The sequence below is a fragment of the Lagenorhynchus albirostris genome, chromosome 9, assembly GCF_949774975.1.
Source record: "Lagenorhynchus albirostris chromosome 9, mLagAlb1.1, whole genome shotgun sequence".
NCBI lineage: Eukaryota > Metazoa > Chordata > Mammalia > Artiodactyla > Delphinidae > Lagenorhynchus > Lagenorhynchus albirostris.
The window spans coordinates 16,438,520-16,463,150 of NC_083103.1; the positions used below are offsets into that span (position 1 = coordinate 16,438,520).

The 24,631-nt window shown below is 39.7% G+C and overlaps 1 protein-coding gene across 2 annotated transcripts in view; it reads right to left on the minus strand.

Moving 5' to 3' along the window:
• The window catches only part of TTC17 (tetratricopeptide repeat domain 17), a 154,855-nt gene extending 130,869 nt beyond the window's left edge, over window positions 1–23,986 (minus strand). For both annotated transcript variants that reach the window (XM_060159373.1, XM_060159372.1), the window contains exon 1: window positions 23,828–23,986. In XM_060159373.1, coding sequence (XP_060015356.1) covers window positions 23,828–23,986 — 159 coding nt within the window. The remainder of the gene's footprint in view (window positions 1–23,827) is intronic.
• Between the last annotated feature and the right edge of the window lie 645 nt (window positions 23,987–24,631).

Genomic DNA, 24,631 nt, shown 5'->3' on the forward strand with positions numbered 1-24,631 from the left:
TTGGTTACAGAAGATTTATAGCCTGACACATATTGTTATTGAGATACTTTCAAGTTCTTAAATTTCAAGACTTTATGCTAATTATCTTTGGCAAATGCCAATCAGCTTGAATTTCTCTCCTTTCAAATACCTCTCCTCCTTAGAAGATTACGAAAGATGTTTGACATGTCTGCTAAGATGTTTGACAACTCTGTAAATACTACCACATCCATTCAACTAATAAAAATTTATTAAGCCTCTATGAACCAGGCGTACTAGGAGTCCATATCTGGAGTGTATGTACTCCTATTTTATATACAATGTGAGAAGGAATGGTAATATCCCTTCAAAACCGTTAGCATTTAGAAGTGGCTGCTGTAAGTCCAAGGGCAAAGAGTGATAGAAATTACAGAGAGGTAGGTTAAAAATGATATAATGCATACACAAGATCTCAAAGCACTATATGGCTTTTTCACAAAGGACAAACAAACTTCCATTGCTGCACAGCACAATAAATGGTGCTTATAATGATCTGAATAAAAAAGAAAAAGTGAAATTATTTTCAATTTGCTGTACTTAAGGAGAGAAAGCATGAAATACATTTTAGAGCAAAATTTAAACTGTAGGGAAAAACTGACCATGTATTTGGAAATTAGCTATAATGGAATTCAACTATTCAAAATGATTCATTTTCTTAAGACTTCCAGGTAAACAAAGTTTCACTGTTATCATAGCAATTTATTTTTAATACAGAAAATGGCAAATTATGTAACACAATTCAATTTTATTTTCCTTTTAATATATTATATAAGCACACGTACCCAATTGTATATAACAGTAAATATCTTACTCATATCAAGTTCATTTTCATATGCTGTCATCTCTAACCAAGATATTGGTAGTTCCTGCACTTCTAATCTGGAGTTCTACCTCTGTGAATTCAGTAAAATCACATGGTAATGGATGGAAATGTCACTATATAAAGGTAAGGACTTCACTGCCAAGTTAAACAAAGGCTGAACAAATTAAATTTAAAAAACCAATCTAGGGAATTCCCTGGCAGTCCAGAGGTTAAGACTCTGAGCTTTCATTGCCGAGGGCATGGGTTCGATCCCTGGTCGGGGAACTAACATCCCACAAGCCACACGGTGCGGCCAAAAAACCCACACCAAATATAAAATAATCAATCTAACGAAATACACATTTTTGAGTTCTACAAAATCGATCACTTTCCACTGGTCCTTCATGATAAGAAACTGAACTTTTCTATTGTAACATTAGTTCTACCCTTCATATGCAACTTATTCTTCACATATGATGAATATTTTTATCTGTTATTTTTAAAAAATGGTATCCAAATGAGTACATGAAAGCACTGTTAATGGGGAACTCACTCTATTCCCATCAGCAGTTTGAAACTGACTAATGAAATCTTATATTATGCCATAATCATTAAAAAAGAATTTCCCTTAGGTTAAAAATGTGATGGAATATTTAAATCTTTTATTCAGAGTTTTAGTTTATTTAAATATTGAGACAATACGATGGAAAACATAAATAAAAATATTCAAAGCAACCAAGATTTCACCTCTACCTTAAATGACCCCACTTAGTATTTACAGTTTTTCCTATCCAGTATCAGCAATCTCCTTCTTGTGGCAAAATACCTGCTTTGCTTGGCTGGAAGCATCCTTCCCCACATGGGAAGCCTGATCAGTGGATTGCTTCCCCTTGGTATCTTGGTGATTATTTCTGAGAAGGGACATTAACCAAGTAGTTAGCTTATACTAAAGAGTCCCTAATCGAGAACTTTTGTTTGAGCTATTGGGGAATAGCCATCCTGTACCCACAGTGGGCCTGAGAATGGGGTAAAAGAAGTAAACAAATGAAGACAGAGAAAAACCTATCCTGGTTATACTGTTTGAGCCCTGTATCAAGCTGTATCTGTAGCACTTAGAATTTGTCCAGAGGCCCTCCAAGGAAACCTACACAACCCACTGGACCAACCTTAGCCACTGGGGACAGACACCAAAAACAACGGGAACTACGAACCTGCAGTCTGTAAAAAGGAGACCCCCAAAAAAGTAAGATAAGCAAAATGAAAAGACAGAAAAGCACACAGCAGATGAAGGAGCAAGGTAAAAACCCACCAGACCTAACAAATGAAGAGGAAATAGGCAGTCTACCTGAAAAAGAATTCAGAATAATGATAGTAAAGATGATCCAAAATCTTGCAAATAGAATAGACAAAATGAAAGAAACATTTAACAAGGACCTAGAAGGACTAAGGAGGAAACAAGCAATGACGAACAACACAATAAATGAAATTAAAAATACTCTAAAAGGGATCAATAGCAGAATAACTGAGGCAGAAGAACGGATAAGTGACCTGGAAGATAAAATAGTGGAAATAACTACTGCAGAGCAGAATAAAGAAAAAAGAATGAAAAGAACTGAGGGCAGTCTCAGAGACGACTGGGACAATATTAAACACACCAACATTCGAATTATAGGGGTCCCAGAAGAAGAAGAGAAAAAGAAAGGGACAGAGAAAATATTTGAAGAGATTATAGTTGAAAACTTCCCTAATATGGGAAAGGAAATAGTTAATCAAGTCCAGGAAGCACAGAGAGTCCCATACAGGATAAATCCAAGGAGAAACATGCCGAGACACATATTAATCGAACTATCAAAAATTAAATACAAAGAAAACATATTAAAAGCAGCAAGGGAAAAACAACAAATAACACACAAGGGAATCCCCATAAGGTTAACAGCTAATCTTTCAGCAGAAACTCTGCAAGCCAGAAGGGAGTGGCAGTACATATTTAAAGTGATGAAGGAGAAAAACCTACAACCAAGATTACTCTACCCAGCAAGGATCTCATTCAGATTTGATGGAGAAATTAAAACCTTTACAGACAAACAAAAGCTGAGAGAGTTCAGCACCACCAAACCAGCTTTACAACAAATGCTAAAGGAACTTCTCTAGGCAAGAAACACAAGAGAAGGAAAAGATCTACAATAACAAACCCAAAATAATTAAGAAAATGGGAATAGGAACATATATATCAATAATTACCTTAAATGTAAATGGATTAAACGCTCCCACCAAAAAACACAGACTGGCTGGATGGATACAAAAACAAGACCCATACATATGCTGTCTACAAGAGACCCACTTCAGACCTAGGGACACATACAGACTGAAAGTGAGGGGATGGAAAAAGATATTCCATGCAAATGGAAATCAACAGAAAGCTGGAGTAGCACTCCTCATATCAGACAAAATAGACTTTAAAATAAAGACTATTACAAGAGACAAAAAAGGACACTACGTAATATTCAAGGGATCGATCCAAAAAGATATAACAATTGTAAATATTTATGCACCCAACAATAGGAGCACCTCAATACATAAGGCAAATAAATACTAACAGCGATAAGAAATTGACAGTAATACAATCATAGTAGGGGACTTTAACACCACACTTTCACCAATGGACAGATCATACAAAATGAAAATAAATAAGGAAACACAAGCTTTAAATGATACATTAAACAAGATGGACTTAATCAATATTTATAGGATATTCCATCCAAAACAACAGAATACACATTTTTCTCAAGTGCTCAGGGAACATACTCCAGGATAGAACATATCTTGGGTCACAAATCTAGCCTTGGTAAATTTAAGAAAATTGAAATCGTATCAAGTATCTTTTCTGACCAGAACGCTATGAGACTAGCTAGATATCAATTACAGGAAAAGATCTGTAAAAAATACAAACACATGGAGGCTAAACAATACACTACTTAATAACGAAGTGATCACTGAAGAAATCAGAGGAAATCAAAAAATACCTAGAAACAAATGACAATGGAGACACGACAAACCAAAACCTACGGGATGCAGCAAAAGCAGTTCTAAGAGGGAAGTTTATAGCAATACAATCCTACCTTAAGAAACAGGAAACATTTCAAATAAACAACCTAACCTGCACCTAAAGCAATTAGAGAAAGAAGAATTAAAAAAACCCAAAGTTAACAGAAGGAAAAATATCGTAAAGATCAGATCAAAAATAAATGAAAAAGAAATGAAGGAAATGATAGCAAAGATCAATAAAACTAAAAGATGGTTGTTTGAGAAGATAAACAAAATTGACAAACCATTAGCCAGACTCATCAAGAAAAAACGGGAGAAGACTCAAATCAATAGTATTAGAAATGAAAAAGGAGAAGTAACAACTGACACTGCAGAAATACAAAGGATCATGAGAGATTAATACAAGCAACTCTATGCCAATAAAATGGACAACCTGGAAGAAATGGACAAATTCTTAGAAATGTACAATCGGCCAAGACTGAACCAGGAAGAAACAGAAAATATGAACATACCAATCACAAGCACTGAAATTGAAACTGTGATTAAAAATCTTCCAACAAACAAAAGTCCAGGACCAGATGGCTCCACAAGCAAATTCTATCAAACCTTTAGAGAAGAGCTAACACCTATGCTTCTCAAACTCTTCCAAAATATAGCAGAGGGAGGAACACTCCCAAACTCATTCTACGAGGCCACCATCACCGTGATATCAAAACCAGACAAAGATGTCACAAAGAAAGAAAACTACAGGCCAATATCACTGATGAACATAGATGCAAAACTCCTCAACAAAATACTAGCAAAGAGAATCTAACAGGACATTAAAAGGATCATACACCATGATCAAGTGGGGTTTATTCCAGGAATGCAAGGATTCTTCAATATATGCAAATCAATCAACGTGATACACCATACATACAAATTGAAGGAGAAAAACCATATGATCATCTCAATAGATGCAGAGAAAGCTTTCAACAAAATTCAACACCCATTTATGATAAAAACTCTCCAGAAAGTAGGCATAGAGGGAACTTACCTCAACATAATACAGGCCATATTTGACAAACCCACAGCCAACATCGTCCTCAGTTGTGAAAAACTGAAACCATTTCCACTAAGATCAGGAACAAGACAAGGTTGCCCACTCTCACCACTCTTATTCAACATAGTTTTGGAAGTTTTAGCCTTAGCAATCAGAGAAGAAAAAGAAATAAAAGGAATCCAAATCGGAAAAGAAGAAGTAAAGCTGTCACTGTTTGCAGAGACATGATACTATACATAGAGAATCCTAAAGATGCTACCAGAAAACTACTAGAGCTAATCAAAGAATTTGGTAAAGTAACAGGATACAAAATTAATGCACAGAAATCTCTGGCATTCTTAAACACTAATGATGAAAAATCTGAAAGTGAAATTAAGAAAACACTCCCATTTACCACTGCAACAAAAAGAATAAAATATCTAGGAATAAACCTACCTAAGGAGACAGAAGACCTGTATGCAGAAAATTAGAAGACACTGATGAAAGCAATTAAAGATGATACAAATAGATGGAGAGATATACCATGTTCTTGGATTGGAAGAATCAACATTGTGAAAATGACTCTACTTCCCAAAGCAATCTACAGATTCAATGCAGTCCCTATCAAACTACCACTGGCATTTTTCACAGAACTAGAACAAAAAATTTCTCAATTTGTATGGAAACACAAAAGACCCCGAATAGCCAAAGCAATCTTGACAATGAAAAATGGAGCTGGAGGAATCAGGCACCCTGACTTCAGACTATACTACAAAGCTACAGTAATCAAGAGAGTATGGTACTGGCACAAAAACAGAAATACAGATCAATGGAACAGGATAGAAAGCCCAGAGATAAACCCACACTCTTATGGGCACCTTATCTTTGATAAAGGAGGCAAGAATATCCAGTGGAGAAAAGACAGCCTCTTCAATAAGTGGTGCTGGGAAAACTGGACAGCTACATGTAAAAGTATGAAATTAGAACACTCCCTAACACCATACACAAAAATAAACTCAAAATGGATTAAAGACCTAAATGTAAGGCCAGAAACGATCAAACTCTTAGAGGAAAACATAGGCAGAACACTCTATGACATAAATCACAGCAAGATCCTTTTTGACCCACCTCCTAGAGAAATGGAAATAAAAACAAAAATAAACAAAAGGGACCTAATGAAACTTAAAAGCTTTTGCACAGCAAAGGAATCCATAAACAAGACCAAAAGACAACACTCAGAATGGGAGAAAATAATTGCAAATGAAGCGATTGACAAAGGATTAATCTCCAAAATTTACAAGCAGCTCATGCAGCTCAATAACAAAGAACCCAATCCAAAAATGGGCAGAACACCTAAACAGACATTTCTCCAAAGAAGATATACAGATTGCCAACAAACACATGAAAGAATGCTCAACATCATTAATCATCAGAGAAATGCAAATCAAAACTACAATGAGATATCATCTCACACCGGTCAGAATGGCCATCACCAAAACATCTAGAAACAATAAATGCTGGAGAAGGTGTGGCGAAAAGGGAACACTCTTGCAGTGTTGGTGGGAATGTAAATTGATACAGCCACTATGGAGAACAGTATGGAGGTTCCTTAAAAAACTAAAAATAGAACTACCATACGGCCCAGCAATCCCACTACTGGGCATATACCCTGAGAAAACCATAATTCAGAAAGAGTCATGTACCAAAATGTTCATTGCAGCTCTATTTACAATAGCCAGGACATGGAAGCAACCTAAGTGTCCATCAACAGATGAATGGATAAAGAAGATGTGGCACATATATACAATGGAATATTACTCAGCCATAAAAAGAAACAAAATTGAGTTTTTTGTAGTTATTTGTAGTGAGTCTGTCATACAGAGTGAAGTTAAGTCACAAAGAGAAAAACAAATACCGTATGCTAACACATATATATGGAATCTAAGAAAAAAATAAAAATTAAAAAAAAGGTCATAAAGAACCTAGGGGTAAGATGGGAATAAAGACACAGACCTACTAGAGCATGGAATTGAGGATATGGGGAGGGGGAAGAGTAAGCTGTGAGAAAGTGACAGAGTGGCATGGACATATGTACACTACCAAACATAAAATAGATAGCTAGTGAGAAGTAGCTGCATAGCACAGGGAGATCAGCTAGGTGGTTTGTGACCACCTAGAGGGGTGGGATAGGGAGGGTGGGAGGGAGGGAGACGCAAGAGGGCAGAGATATGGGAACATATGTATATGTATAACTGATTTCACTTTGTTATAAAGCAGAAACTAACACACCATTGTAAAGCAATTATACTCCAATAAAGATGTTAAAAAAAAAAAAGAATTTGTCCAAACATTCCAATGAAAATTTTCAAAACTGAAAGTCTTAATGGTATTGATAAACCTCTGCCTAATTTTTTTGAGGCCCCCTGTCTAGGGTATCTTCTTTTTTTTAATTAATTCATTAATTGAATAATTTATTTTTTGGCTGTGTCGGGTCTCAGTTGTGGCGCGCGGGCTCCAGAGCGTGTGGACTCTGTAGTTGCAGCTCGCGGGCTTAGTTGCCCCATGGCATATGGGATCTTAGTTCCCTGACAAGGATCGAACTGGCATCCCCTGCATTGCAAGATGGATTTTTAACCACTGGACCACCAGGGAAGTCCCTGTTTAGGGTATCTTATCCTTTTGGCTCTTGTATGAGCCTCTGTGCCTTTGCACATGCTAATTCCTCTACTTGGATAGCTTTTCTCTTCTTATGTTTTTGATGAAAGCCAAGTGACTTGGCTCAAATGACATTTCTTTTCTGAAACCATCCTTCTCTTGAGCTCCCATAGTATTTTATATATATTTCAGTATTAGCATTTATTACAGTGTTTAATTATTGTATGGCCATCTTTCCAAAAAAAAAAAAAATTGGGGGCTTCCCTGGTGGTGCAGTTGTTGAGAGTCCGCCTGCCGATGCAGGGGACACGGGTTCGTGCCCCGGTCTGGGACGATCCCACATGCTGCGGAGCAGCTCTGCCCGTGAGCCATGGTTGCTGAGCCTGCACGTCCAGAGCCTGTGCTCCGCAATGGGAGAGGCCACAACAGTGAGAGCCCCATGTACCGGAAAAAAAAAAAAAATTTTTTTTTTTTGTATTCCTCTTTCTACCCTCAGTACTTAATGTGCTTTCAGGTACAAGTTAGGTACATAAAACATTGATGATTGTTTGATGAAAGTGTCTGATATCACACTGTTAGATTCTCTATCTCCTAAGGCATTATGGCTCACTAATGACTATCTGGAAAGGAGGTAAAGAGGCTAAGCCACCAGGAATCAGGAAAAAATAAGTCCTTGACAGGACTATGACCAGCTGTGTGACCTTAAGCAAATCACCTTCCCTGTCAGGGCTTCTGTTTCCTCATCTATAAACTGAGGGCACCCAACCTAATGACTTCTAAAAATTCCTTATACTTTTCAAATCCTACCTCTATAAAAGATTTAACACTATTATAAAAGTATCACTTTTAACCAGCCTAACCTATGACACTGAAGTAATATGATATTCAAATGAATGAATTTATCATTCTTTCAATTTGCCCATATAAACTTGTACTCACTTTAGGCAAGGGACTATTTCCAAAGCTACATTTAAAAGCTTCTTTTAAACAATCTGTCAAATTAAACCAAGGCTCCAATTAGCAGTGGCTACTTATTTCTGAGAGTTAAGTTGTTCATTGTATCATCGACAAAGTTAGCCCTCTCTGTCCTTTCATTGCTTAATTCTAAGAAAGTTCAACTTAAAAATAATCTTTTTTTCTGATTTACAAGCTAAATATACGTTACTATAAAAACAAACACATTACAGACAATATAAAGAAGCAAGTTAAATTACTTGAAATCTCACTTTCAGATATATCTGCTGTCATATACATGTATCATGTTAGGATAACTTCTCTGTATTTATCAATATATACATATATAGCTATGTAGATAAATATTTTTATAAAAATCAGATAATATATCTACTGTATTGTATCCTTCCCCTCTCCATTCTTCCCTAAATTTTATCAGCCTTATTTACCAGTAAATACAGATTTACATGATCATATTTAGTAGGTAATATTATATTAAAGTCATTTATCCAGGTTCCTACTAAAATTTATGCTCTCTTTTTAACAATATTGTGATGAATATCCTTACACTTAATTTTTTTGACAGCTGTCAAATTATTTCCTTCCCAGAACAAGAACTGTTAGGTTAAAGGGACTGCACTTTTTTAAATGTATATTTTTTACTAGCTTTTCTCCAGAATAGTTGAATCAACTGAAATTCCTAACAACAATCACTGAGTTTCTATACACTCTTAGGGACACAGAAAAGCGTGAATATATTTTAATCTCTTTGTTGGTCATATATATTTCTTCTTTTGTGTACTTTTTTTTTTTTTTTTTGGCGGTATGCGGGCCTCTCACTGTTGTGGCCTCTCCCGTTGCGGAGCACAGGCTCAGCGGCCACGGCTCACAGGCACAGCCGCTCCGTGGCATGTGGGATCTTCCCGGACTGGGGCACGAACCCATGTCCGCTGCATTGGCAGGCGGACTCTCAACCACTGCGCCACCAGGGAAGCCCTCTTTTGTGTACTTATAAGAAAATCTTTCTCTTTTTAAATCCATCTGACAGTTTATACATCATATTTTATGAATGGTGGTTTCTAGTTGGTGGGACTCCAGATGATTATTCTCTTCTGGTTTGTGTTTTCTGACTTCTTCTGCAGCGAACGTACACTTAAATTTACGAAGTATTTTTTTTAAAGTGCTATGAACAGGTCACCTTGTTAAAATGAAACTTTAGAGTGCTATGCAACATGCTTTATTGTATTTAAAAATAAATAAACAAACTGACAAGTATAAGCTCAGATCTGAGAAACAATCCTGCAGCTTTTCCTTATATACTCATAGAGAAAAAAATTCCTCTCACAGATATGGGTCCAGGAAAACACTCAAAAAGGTAACATCTATTGTATTTTCTTGTTCCTTTCTCACCTCAAATTTTTACCCTTATCGCAAATCTAGTTCACTGCCATTTTCAAATGATTGTCTAAGGAGCCCTTACCTTTGTGACCCCTGTCAGCCTAATACAGTGGCGAGCAAGATGAGTTTTAGAGGGACAGAATGAGAGGGGCAGAAAAGTCTGTGGCCTTGACTTCGCATGCAACTCTCTCTTCAGGATTCAAGTCTAACTATCATGGACTTGCACCTTCTTCCAGGTTTAGAGAAGTGTTAAGTTCACAAAATACCAGTTCAGCCTCAGCTCTTAAGAGGAACTTAGGTTGCTGGCTGTAATAATTGCCAAAACTTTAATATGTAACATAAACAGACCTTTTACTAGAAAAATTTAATTGTATCAGATCAATAAAACACTATTGTTATGAACTGTCAAGATTTGGAAATATTTTTATTAAAGACGACTTTTTCACTCTTACAGCACTTGTATAGTATTTTAGTGAAAAGTTAAAAACCAGTCTCAATTTTATAGAATACCAAGTTACCAAACTAAAATTAAACTTTAAATAAACAAAAATGTTGAATCCTGACCATCACATGAATTTTTAATGTCCTTATATATTTTCTAAAGTTACCCTCAATTAGATTTTACTTTCTCATTTTCAGTTCTTGGAAGACATAGTTGTAAATACTTAAACTCACATAAAATAATCCAGGAGTCTGAAGTATATTATATAGCTATAATCTAGATTTGAACACGTACAGTGTTGCAGCCAATTTTATTAGAACATTCATGTCAAATAATCACCATTTCCCCAACGGATTAGCAAATAAGTAACCATTTTCAACATGAATAACTAAGGAACAAGTTCTTATAAAAGTGTTATCAGTCTACATTTTATGATTTATGTTGCCAAGAAATATACAAATAACATAATGAATAAAGCAAACAGTTTACAACTTTACAAGGAAAGAAAATGAAACAGGACACCAGAGTCATGAATATTTCTCATTTGTGTACTTATCATATTCTTGTAAACATACACAGAAAAAATGTAGCTGTACAGTTAGAGTGGATTTATATGTAACTCAGAAGTAATTCTCATTCCAGCAGCAAATACTGAACACAGAACAATGGCCCGACAAAGACGTCTATGTCCTAAACTCCAGAACATGTGAACATGTTAGGTTACATGGCAAAAGGGAATTAGGTAGCTGGAGACTGGACCTTTGGGAAGTAAATAGATTTAGATGAGGTCATGAGGTTGGGGCCCTCCTGATGGGATTGGTGCTCCTGTAAGAGAAGATACCAGAGAGCTTGCTTTCTCTTTTTCTCTACCATGTGAGGACACAGCAAGATGCAGTTGTCTGCAAGCCAAAAAGAGAGCCCTCACTAGAACCCGACCATGCTGGCACTCTGATCTTGTATTTCCAGCCTCGAGAACTGTGAGAAAATAAACATCGGTTCTTTAAATCACCAGTTTACGGCATTTTGTTACGGCAGCCCAAGCTAAGACAGATTTGTCAATCAAATGTTGGAAAAGGAACACTAAAATCAGTGCCAGGAATTAAACCTTAGTAACTTTATCATTATTCAGATGATGGCAAACTCAACAGCCAGTAAATTACTCTGCTATTTCGTACTGGAAATCGCTGCTCTACAAGAGACAACTGAATAAAGTTCAACTTGATTAGTCATCAAAACACTGGTAGTATCAACTGTGGGGGAAAAGAAATCAGCTTGACTAATCTCTTTTATTGCAGTCCCAACAAGTGTGAAATAAATGTTAATGACAAAGGTTTAATTTTTTCTATGAAGATAAAAAAACTTAACTGAAGCTTCCTTTCTGTTCATATTTCTACTGATGATCACAACACTGCTTAGCTAAGGGCAACTGATGGAACAGAGGTCTTTTACTAGAATTGGATTATTAAAAAGTTTTTGCACATTCCAAGCAATGCTGAGCATTTTCAAACACTCCCGATGCAGTCCTTTAGGACAACAATTTAGTAAATCTAAGAAAATTAAATATATGCATTTTTAGAAACAGGAAATTCCAATTCAAAGAATTCATCTTACAGATACACTCAATATAGGCATAGAAGCATGCAAAGATGAATGTATTAGCACGTTTACTCTCTGCAACAATGTTTGCGATAGCAAAAACAGAGAAACAATCTAAATGTCTGCCACTAGGGAACTGGTTAAATAAACTACAGAACACCCATACAACCCAATACTATGCAATCTTAAGGGAGAAGAGGGTAGCTTTCTTATTTCCGATATGGATAGATGTCTAAGTTTTATGAAGTGGATAGAAGATAACGGTGAGACAAAATGTTTCCAGTTGTGCGTTTAAAAATAAAGAACTATGGGGGCTTCCCTGGTGGCGCAGTGGCTGAGAGTCCGCCTGCCGATGCAGGGGACACGGGTTCGTGCCCCGATCCGGGAAGATCCCACATGCCGCGGAACGGCCTGGCCTGTGAGCCATGGTCGCTGACCCTGCGCGTCCAGAGCCTGTGCTCCACAACGCGAGAGGCCACAACAGTGAGAGGCTCGCGTACCACAAAAAAAAAATGAAATAAAGAACTATGTATTTGCAAATGCATAGGAACTTTTGGGAAGAATACACAAATAATTCTAGTTGTTTCCAGGAAGAAGGGCTGTGGGTAGTTATGAAACTTTCACTTTTCATTTTATAACATACTAAATAGTGTGAAAATTTTTTTCAACTATTATATATTTTATAGTTTAATTCAATTTTAAAATTAAAAAAACATTTTTAAAAGAAAAATTTTAATTTTTGATTAGTATTTGTTTTACAAATAAAACTACAGAAATATTTTTCTTTATGTTAGTAGCAATGTTTAGCACTGCAGAGAGGAGAACAGGGTTCAGAATCAGACCTCAGCTTGAGTTCACACTCTGCCACTTCCTACTTGCATGGCTTGGGCAAGGAGTTTAACTACATTCTGCCCAAATTTATTTGATAGAAGATCAATACCCACATCTAACTGAGTCTGTATGATGACCAAATGAGATAATGAACATGAAAACACTGGATAAAGTGTTCACTGAATTACAGACATTAAATTGGTTTTATTACAATATAAGTTACCTGCTGATATCCTAAATTAGAGTCACTTCCATGTATGACTGTATAAAACACAAACTCTACTAAGGCAGGGACTATATCTCCCTCACAGCTGTATTTCAAGTATCTAACACAGAAAGCATCCAAGTATGTACTGAATGAATGAGCTAAGCTTACCCAATGCAGTAATAGGCACACAAAAAGCACTCAGCAAATACTTGCTCTAATAAAAACGTTCCTGACTCCATTTGACCACTTTTGTCATGTGTTGATACTATTCTCTTGGGTTCTACTAAAGATTAATTACCCATCTCAACTCCCCACCAAGCAATTAGACTGAAGGTGGAAAGGCCTGACCTTTGGAGGCAGGACCTCTTGCCAGTCACCTGATTTCAACTGAAATAACTAAGTTCCTCAGAGGGAAAATGAAGACTAAAAACGTTAGTTAAAAATACATAAATGAGTTCTTTTCAAAAGTTAGACTCATGAGACTTCCCTGGTGGCACAGTGGTTAAGAATCCGCCTGCCAATGCAGGGGACACGGGTTCGAGCCTTGGTGCGGGAAGAACCTACATGCCGCGGAGCAACTAAGCCCGTGCGCCACAACTACTGAGCCCGTGCTAGAGCCACAAGCCACAACTACTGAAGCCCGTGCTCCTAGAGCCCGTGCTCCACAGCAAGAGAAGCCACCGCAGTGAGAAGCACACGCACCACAACGAAGAGTAGCCCCTGCACGCAGCAACGAAGACCCAACGCAGCCAAAAATAAAATAAATAAAATAAATTTATTAAAAAAAAAGTTAGACTCATTACTAACTGACTAAATAAATATGGGAAGCACAACAGTGTGAATTCCTAATAGTATGTCTTGAAAGCAAAATATAAAGTGACAACCTAAATTTATACAATATTCAATTAATTTAAATAAGGTCACAATCTCAAACATGAGTTCTTTGGACATACCATAAAAGGTACGCTGTAGAGGTAAAATATCCAACACAGCCAGTAGGAAAGTAGATTATCTTAGGCACCATTTTACAACTCTGGTTAGAGATACCATGTTCTTAGAAAAGTCTTAGGCTGTCTAGACCTTTTATTGGTAACAGGGAGAATGAATGAATCAGCTTGCCCCCTTTAAAGTAAATGCACCTCCCTCCTGCAGACTATTAAAACAATGGTGGGGGCTTCCCTGGTGGCACAGTGGTTAAGAATCCACCTGCCAATGCAGGAGACACGGGTTCGAGCCCTGGTCCGGGAAGATCCCACATGCTGCAGAGCAACTAAGCCCGTGCGCCACAACTACTGAGCCTGCGCTCTAGAGCCTGCAAGCCACAACTACGGAGCTCACGTGCCACAACTACTGAAGCACCCGCGCCCTAGAGCCCGTGCTATGCAATAAGAGAAGCCACTGCAACGAGAAGCCTGTGCACCGCAATGAAGAGTAGGCCCTGCTCACCGCAGCTAGAGAAAGCCCCTGTGCAGCAACGAAGACCCAACGCAGCCAAAAATAAATAAAATAAATTAATTTAAAAAAACAAAGACAAAAACAAAAAAACAACGGTGGCCCTTCAGTATGCTGATATGAGATACAAGAGCTAATACAGGAGTAATTACTGCTTGCACACACAGACATTCACATACTCTCTCACTTATTCAGTATTTACTGAGTGTGCATCATGTGTCAGGCACTGTTTTAGGCACTAGGGTTACATCACTGAACAAAACAAAGTTGTTGTCTTCATAAGCTTATGTTCTTGTAGAAGGACAGGCAATAAAGTATACCTTACAATACAGTGCCAGTAATAAATAATATGAAGAAAAATAGAGTGAGAAGACAGAGTGATGGAAAGAGATGCTGTTTTAGACAGCTTGGTCAGAAAATGGGTGACATGAGAACAGAGGCCTGAAAGAAGAGAAGGGCTGAGCCATGTTGATGTCTGCAAAAAAGTGCTTCAGGCAGATGAAGGAGCAAAAGCAAAGGTCTTGGTGAACCAAAAACAAGTGAACTTGGTGCTTTAAAAACCACCCGAAGGCCAGTATGGCTGAAACACAGCACACAAGAAGGAAAGTAGTATCAGCGCAGAGAGGTGGCCAGGAGCGAGGTCCCAGATCCTGCAGGGCCTTACAGGCCATGGTGAAAACTAGGTTTTATTATTTAAGTGTGGTGGGAAACCACTGAAGGTTTTCTGATACTCTTTGCTTCCCTTCCCCCAAGACCCCTCAAGAAGTGGCAATGACCAAAACTTATGTTTTTTAAAAGACTGCTTTGGCTAATCTGGGGAGAACAGACCCTATGGAGCAAACGTAAAAGCAAAGAGACCAGTTAGGGGGCTACTGCATAGGTTCAGGAGAGAGATGAAGATAGTCTGGACCAGGGTTGTAAAAGTACAGGCGGAAAGACATGGCGGCATTCAGAATACATTTTGGAAGTTAAGTTGACAGGTTGCTGAGAGACTGGGTATGAGATGTGAGAGAAGGAAGAGTCAAGGAAGATAGCAAGATGTGGGGCCTGAAAAACTTGGTAACAGGTGTGGTGGAGTGGGAAATCAAGAGTCAGTTTAGCACATGATGTATTCGTGGTGTCTATTAGGCAGTTAGGTGGAGAGGTTGAGTAGGCAGTTGGATATATGAATCTAGAGTTCAGGAAGAGACTGCAGATTTATATATTTTATGCCATGAAACTGCATAAGATTGTCTGGTGAGCCACATGTACAGAGGGAAGAAAAGGGGCACACCAATATTTAAGACTCACGAATCAAAAAGGAATTCAGCAGAAGAGAATGAGAGGCAGGGGATTTAGAAGGAAAACCAGGAGTATATGTTCAGGAAGTCATGTAAAAACATAGTTCAATAGAGTATGAAGACAAATGCTGGGCTGCTAAGAGGTTAAGTAAGATGACTGAGAACTGAGCACTGAATTCAGCAATGTGGAAGGCCCAGGGTATCTTGACAAGAGTTGTGGGGATGCAGGACTGATTGCAATGGGTTTAAAATAGACCTATACAAAGAGAGGAAGGAGAGTCTGTGAGCACAGACAACTCTGCTGAGGTGTCTGGCTATAAAAGAGCCACAGGGTAGAGGAATTCCTTTCACTCTTGCCATCATGGAGCACAGCTGATATGCAGGCACTGCTCACACCCAGCTCCCTACATTTCCGAGTGCAAAGCTGTTCTAATTTTTGACCCGACCTGCTGGCAAGCCCTCTTATTCCTGACTGTCAGAGCTCCTTCTGTTCACTTCCACCAGAGCTGCTTCTAAACTGCAACAACTGCTGAAGCCCACAGCTGATCCTAATCCCTCCTCAACAGTGCAGCTGCCAGCTCCCACCTACCTTGCCTCAGCCCTTTCCGATCCTTTTTCTGTTTTTCTTGTTTATCATTTTCCTGTCTCTTCTCCATACATTTTATGTCTGAGCAAGAGCTGACCTTTAGATATATAATGTCAGCAGCGACAGGATGACTTCCCTGGCAGGCACAACCTGATCACAACAGAGAGGCAAGAGTAATCTCTGAAATTACGGCTGTCACCTGTGTACAGCATGGTTTCTGAAGGCCTCAGGGCTGACTCACTGATGGGTTACTCGGAGATTTGAAGATCTCCTGGAAGGTCTGAGGGTTCCTTTAGGCTAGTCCCTGATGACAACCACATTGGTGAGTATCGTAAGGCTTCATTCAGACAATGGTAAATTCCTACAAGGTATCAATAGGAATCATTTCTCATACTTCCTTATATCATCCATTCAACAGATATTACTGTAGCCTATGTGATTAAGCAATGTGAGAGATGTTGGAGTTGCAGAGAAGATGGACACAGCTGCTCCCTTCATAGAGCATAAAGTAGTCTAGTAGGGCATTTACATAAGGAAACAGACACAACATGGTATGGCAAATGCTTTCATAAGGGAATGCAGGATGCTCTGAAGGCACATTGAAAGAACAGCTTATTCAAATCTGTGCATCATAGAAGCTTCCCTGAGAAAGTGATGTTTAAGTTATGAAGAGTATGAGTTAGCCAGATTAAGATGTATTGGGGGAAGAACATGTACAAAGGCCCAGAAATAAGTGCGAACAGAGCATATTTGGGGACACTGACAAAAGTTAAGTATGACTAAGTATATTACGTGTGTATATTCTGCACTCAAGAATGAGCAGAGACAGACTAGAGAGAAGGAAGGGCCAGATCTCAAGACATGTTAATGAATTTGGACCATATTGTGGGATATGTACCAATCTGTTAAAGGTAGTTTTTCCTGGGGAGTAAGAATGGGTAGAGGTAGGAGGACTTCATTTTGTTACTTCAAATACTACCATAGTGTTAGGTATTTATTTTTACAGTGCCACGCATCACTTTTGTAATTCAAATTTTTTAATTAAACAAAAAAACACAGAAGGTTTTAAAAGATTACTCTGCACTGTGGAAAAAATGGACTAGAAGTAGGACAAGACTAGAAGCAGGGAGTGCAGCTAAGAAGCTACGGCAATTAATTAGGTGGTTGGAATTATGAGTAATGGTAGTGGCTACTGAAAGAAGCAAGATATAATTAGAAAGTAAAACTGAAAGCTGTTGGTAAGGAAGAGGGAGAAATTAAAAAGGACAACCAGATTTCTGATGTGGACCAATAGGCAGATGATGTATAGTGGTGTCTTTCATTAAGTTTGGGAAAACAGGGCATGACATAGGTATAGGTGTAAAACTGAGTTTAGATTTGGTCATATTAAGCTTGAAGTACCTAGAGGACATTCACATGGAGTTAAAAGTTAACACGGAAGTCTTGAATTTATAACTCTGGAGAAAAAAAACTGAGTTGTAGAAAGAAATGTAGATATTCCCAGCATACATATGGTAACTTAAGTTTTGGGAAAGGATGACATTTCCCAGGTATACAAAGAGAGTAAAAATAGAAGCCTGCAACAAAGGCTGGAGGAAGAGCAAGATCTAAAACTGAATTTCTCATAATGATCTGTGACCCATCGGCATCACACTCTCCTGAGGAGTTTGATAAAAATGTGGAAACCTTGGCTCCACCATCAACCTACTGAATCACTCTCAGTGACCTGGGAATCTGAATTTTAAGCAGGCATCCCAGATTATTTTTGTGCAAAGTTTGAGAACCACTGATCTAGAAGATAAGCAGAGGTGGAAGAGCCAAAACAAAAAACAAAAAGACCCAGAAGGTTAAGAAGGAGCTGTGCTCTGCTCACCCCTAAAGAAAAATGAGAATTTTGTGTCACAGTAGCCAGTGGAAAAGAACATACCCTTCAAAGCACTGTGGGTTGGTGAAAAGGAAGCCATCAATAGATATCTGTTCAATAAATAATTGGGAAAAGTATTTAAAGTTACAATTTATCTCTGTATATTTCCAAACTCCTATTACTACTCTACCATATAAACAAACTTAATACCTGGCTAATTTATAAGAAGAAAAATAATAGTGGGAAATATCTTAAAAAATGGATTGAATGAGAATCACTTTTGATGTCAACGTCTAGTATAAACAGCAGGTGCCTAGCTACTGAATAACCAATATGACCTCCAGGTCCAAGTAAATCCCTTAAGTGTATAAACATAGAAACATGCTCTATGTCAAAAGATGGGTTCAGTTTTGAAAAGCACCAAAATGAAGCTGTCAGCTTCACAGTACAATATGGAGGCTCTCTCCCAGATTAACCAAATCACTTAACATGAGACCAAAATTAAACCACTCCTTCACTTATAAGCTGTTAAAAATCAACAAATAAAGATTTAGCCAGTTTGTCCAACTAAATATGATAGCTGTTCCCTAGGTCATAGTTGCTGAAATAGTTGCTTATCAAACAGTTTTTGCCAAGTTTGCTAAGCTTCAGAACATTAGTTTTGTCAGAAATTTCATTTGTTCTGAGCAGTTAAACGGATCCGTACTCTGAAGACATCTGCTTGACAGGAGGCAAAATGATTAAGTGACGCCCAAATTAATTCACACCTATTTGGGACCCTCCCCCATCCACCCACCCCCAATTTAAAGTTATCACAAAACATTCTGCAAAAGTAAAGCAAACTGGAAAAGAGAAGACATCTACTTCATTTGGTTTTGTTTTTCTTTCTGTTCCTTCCTTTGTAGGTGTTATGCAGATAAAAAAAAACGCACTTCAAACTTAGTATAAAGTGCTGGCTTACACATTACTGCAGATAAATACATTTTTACTTGTTGTTACCACTAAATGCCATTCATTAGTTGTGTCTTTGGGTGATCTTCTCTCCTATGAGTCACACCATATATTCTTTAAGAATTTTTTCCAAATCTAAAATGCCATGGTTCTAAGATTGGAGGAGAGAGAAACAGCAGCAAAGAAAATAAATAATATAATGTTATGAGAGAGTTGATAAATTTTCAAGTTTTAGACCTAACTAACATTTCAAGAGTTCATCTGTTAGCTGGTAAGCTGTAACATGAAGCGTACATTTTTCCAAAGAAATGTGACAGATAGGCTCTTAGGCTAATTCACAAAAGTTTATTTAACCTTCAGTGCAAGAGAACTGCTAGGCACTTGTGATTAAAATAGAAAACAGGTGTTGCCACAAGAGTAATTAAGCAAAAACAATGTCAAAATGAAACAAACAAAAATTTATCTTGAAGTCAAACAAAAGATCTAGTTACTGTAGATCTTCCTAGCAACTAGATTATAAAAGCTCATACCTCAAGTCCATGGACTCCAAGGACTCTTGCTTAAATAAGGTGAGAGGATCTTACTAGTTTTCAGGTACAGGGACATTAGGGGTTCAGAAGTGTGCCAAAGCCCAAAGCTGGGAGAAGGGCACAGAGCTGGAGAGGAGAAAGAGAGGAGGGGCTTTTCTTAGACATCCTCTGACTGCAGTGGGAAATGAACTTAGTGACTGGAGCATTCTCTTCACATCCCAGCTCCAGTATTCCCTGTACAACACTCCTGGGAGTTCAGTGGCAGCTCAGTAAACACAGAGCCTAAAAACATGGATGGCATGCTTCCTAGATGGAGCGGGGACTGTGGAAAGGAACAACTAACTCCCTGAGTCGCCATGCCAAGTACTGGACACCTGCTACTGCCAGAAGCAGCTCAGCTTGGACTGCGAGGAGGCTGCCTGGAGCAATGTCTGCTTCCCTGCTCTGACTGAAAGGCCCATTTCAACCCCCCAAAGATCTACGGCTTCCAATATATATGCGTGTTCACAAGTCTGCAGTCTGTAACTTGTGGGTGCCTATCTTTATCATCTGCTAAGGCTTGAAATAGAAAAGCCAAACGAATGTTCTCTTCTTCTGGGAAGGACTGCTTACTGTACTTAAAACTTTAACTATTATGATGGAAAATGTCCCTATCTAAGTCTGTATTTTGGGCAATTCAGATTTTTAATTCATAAGTACTTACCCACATTCACTCTGGAAAACAATGATCTATTACACTTAATTTGGATAGGTTTAAATATCAAGTGAAGGACGTCCCTGGTGGCGCAGTGGTTAAGAATCCGCCTGCCAATGCAGGGAACACGGGTTCGAGCCCTGGTCCGGGAAGATCCCACATACCACGGAGCAACTAGCCTGTGTGCCATAACTACTGGGCCTACGCTCTAGAGCCCACGAGCCACAACCACTGACCCCACGTGCCACAACTACCGAAGCCCAAGTGCCTTGAGTCTGTGCTCCGTAACGAGAAGCCACCACAATGAGAAGCCCATGCACCGCAACAAAGAGCAGCCCCCGCTCACCACACTAAAGAAAGCCCGCACACAGCAACGAAGACCCGGCACAGCCAAAAATAAATAAATTAATTAATTACGATAAAAGTTAAAAAACTAAATTAAAACAAATATCGAGTGAAGCGTTTCAAAAGGTATTTTCTAAGACCTGCTATTTCAGTTTGCCCTTAACCCTTTCCCTAATATTAGGCAACTTTAAAAATGAAATCGGGGGATTTCCCTAGTGGCGCAGTGGTTAAGAATCTGCCTGCCATTGTAGGGGACACGGGTTTGAGCCCTGGTCTGGGAAGATCCCACATGCCGCGGAGCAACCAAGCCCGTGCGCCACAACTACTGAAGCCCGCGTGTGTAGAGCCCATGCTCTGCAACAAGAGAAGCCACTGCAATGAGAAGCCCGCACACCCCAACGAAGAGTAGCCCCTGCTCAACACAACTAGAGAAAGCCCGCGCGCAGCAACGAAGACCCAATTAGCCAAAAATGAATAAATAAATAAACGTATAAAATTTTAAAAAAATTTTAAAAAATGAAATCAGGGAGCTCCCTGGTGGCCTAGTGGTTACGATTCCGGGCTCTCATTGCCGTGGCCCAGGTTCAATCCCTGGTCAGGGAACTGAGATCCAGCAAGCCGTGCGGCACAGCCAAAAAAATGAAATACTTCTGTTCTCACTCAGATGTTATAACTAAAAACAAGGAGCAAGGGATTTGGTATGCCTGGTAAGACACAGTACATATACTAAATTTTACTTTATTTTTTTTGATGTGGACCATTTTTTAAGTCTTTATTGAATTTGTTACAATATTGCTTCTGTTTTATGTTTTGGTTTTTTGGCGGTGAGGCATGTGGGATCTTAGCTCCCTGACCAGGGATCGAACCCGCTCCCCATGCATTGGACAGCAAAGGTCTAACCACTGGACCGCCAGGGAAGTTCCTGTACTAAATTTTAATTAGTTATGTTTCTGAAAGTATGAATAGATCTGCAGTACACCCAAATCCACATACTAAAGAGACCTTTCAATTCTTTAATAAGTATATCCAAATGTGATAATTAAGCACAATGTAAATTGAGGCTTGGATTCTGCCTGCAGTCAAATTACTGCCAGGAAGGGCTGCACGGGTAATGTATGCAGAGCTATCAGAGTGGAACTCAGAAGCTGACTGTGAGGTCCAACTCTCTTACTTTATTTACATGCACTTTTCCCCTCAGATTAAATCCAACTTCCCTCCCCTGGCCTCTTGTTACACTGTAGTCACCAACTTTATTTCTTCTGGTATAAAATTTTGTAGTTGCCTGGACTTAACACTGTAAATGTTATGTAGCAAAGTACTGGAAAATTCACCAAAGAGGATCACTAAAAAGGCATGTAGGAAAGAAATCTTGCTTTCCTAACTCTAAGCCTAACTACCTACTGTAGGAGTGACTTGGAAGAGATCCAGAAGATTCTGTAGATTTCTCCCTTTCTCAAGCAAGTTTTTAGTAACCCCTACCTTTCCCCCACCAAAACATATGTACCCAATGTGCAAAAAGAAGGAATGTGTTAAAAAACAAAAACCAAATCAGATTCTACTTTCCCTTTGCAATGTTCAGCATATAAATACATTTCTACCAGCTTTCTACCACTTTTAAGGTGGGCTACTTTCTCAGCTGAGTAGCTGGACATCAAAATGAGAAGAAGTCAACGTCAGGGAATATAAATAGCTGTGACCCAAAACAATACTGCAAAAGAGCCAATAGGAGAAAGGCTCCCCAAAATGCAGCAGGACTTAACGCCACATCTCCCTTCATAAGGGCCTCAGGGAAAACCATCATCTGGAGAGAGAAGAAGGACAGAAGCAACCAGGATTCACACAAGATTTCCAATCTTTTGTTAGAGGTGAATTTGTAAGTGTTGTCTAGGGTTTCTGAAACACACATGTATATTTTAAATCTCAGCTGGTATGGCCATGAAAAAGAAATTTTTTTCTAATGTAACTTAGGTATAGAGAAATGCCACCCCACAGAGTCAGTCTTTTCTCAGATATACACTGAAAACCACTCACCAAAACCAACGCTGACTTTTAAATTGCTTTACTCATTCATTATATTTAAGACAAAATTTGCCATCACATGGTGAATCTAAATGTGAACCTCACTTTACACAAAGGTAAGCCTAGCATTGTGTTCCTATCACCATTCATTACATACAACCCAGTACTTTCACAGGACAATGGTTAATACATTTCAGATCGGTAGGCTCAATTAAATTGCATGGGGCACACAGATCACTTTCTAAATGTTTGCTGGACTTTATAGGATTGTTCTCAGGTGTTGGAAGTCATTAAGTTTATCAAGTTTCTGTAGCAGAATACACACTCACGCATTCTTTAGGCATCAGCAGCATTCACAAAATACAGGCCATCAGAAAGTTATGTAAGAAAAGCAGCCTCCCCTCTGAGGAATTAATTCAACCTGACAAGAATCCGGGAAATCGCATATCCTCCCTGAGGGGCTGGGTCACAGCAACTAGGTAAAGAAACAATGCAAAGAACACTGGGATACTAGGGCGGTTGACTGCTGAAAAGATGCAGGCAACGCCACCAGAGGCATCCTCAAGCATTCCTTCGCAAAGAGAGTGTGCGTGTTGTGTCTAATGAGCCCCTGCTGACCTGGGTAACGGTACCAGCTGAAACCACCACAGCTTGACACGAACGCCAGCATGTGGGACAGGAGACTGGGGGAAGTAGCATTAGGTGACACACTGCTTAGGGGTGCCGAAGCTGTCACCTCCCTAGGACTCGCGCACACCCGGGCGCTGCCACCTGCTTTCTACTTCCTCGGGGACGGCTGGTGACGCGTGGGCCAGAGAGGCACCAGAGGAGGGATAATGAATCCGGGTTTTAAAGCTAGGGAGCCAGATAATGTCCCCAGGACCCGAACTCCCGGGGAGAGTCGCCCGGCCCCAGGGGTGGAAGCCTGAGAACTTGCAGGCAGCCGAGGCCAGGTCCAGGACACAAGTGGGAAGGGGACCGGTCCGAGGGCGGAGGTCGCCCACACCGCGACACCGGGACCGTGGGACTGCAGGCTGGGGGCGGGGCCGCGCGGAGCCAAACAGCCAGGGGCCGGGCCGGGGAATCCCCCCCGGGCGAGGGCGGGCGCGGGCGGAGAGGGACACCCTGGCCGCTACCTGCTGCTGGATCTTCCCGTCCTCCGTGACGACCCAGTGCGTGGTGGCGAAGGCCCCTCGAGCTGCCACACTCAGCAAGGCGGAAAGGCTGAGGAACCAGCCTGGACTGGCGCACGGCGGCAGCTCGCACCGTCCGCGGATCCCTACTGCCGCCGCCATCTTGCCCCCCCTAGCCCGGGCGCTCACACCGGAAGCGGAAATGGACCCCCGCCGTTCGCCATCTTGAGGAGGTCGACGCTGGAGGAGGAGGAGGAGGAGCCGAGGGGACGCTGCCCGCTGACTACCGGCTTCCTCGGCCTCGGGCTCGGTTTAGGCGGCGGGGAAGCGCGGCCTCTGACGCTGGCCCAATTTGGCTTCAGGTCGGAGACCGCTTTCTCATTATTGTTTTCCTGTGCGCGATACGATCTCGGAGCGTGGGAACCAGAGGGAGAGAAAAGTAGTGTTCCAGTTGGAGCCTAAGCCAAAATGAGAGGGCTCAGAGTATATACATACAACTCTTTGGTTTAAAAAAAAATTTTTATTTCTGATTGTGTCAAATGGTTGGAAAATAAAAGGTGTGCTTTCGAAACATCTAAGGGAAGGGATAGGTTCTCTTTTATTCTTAAAACCTCACAATAGGGGAAGCTTCAGAATTGGAAGTGTTGTTAGTCTAGGGCAGCGCCGTCCAGTAGAAACGTAACGCGAGACGTGAACCACAATTTAAAAAAAAAATGAAATAACATCTTATTTAACCCATTATATACAGTATATTATTAGTTCAGTGTGAAATCTATTAGATTATTATTAACATATCTAATTATTATT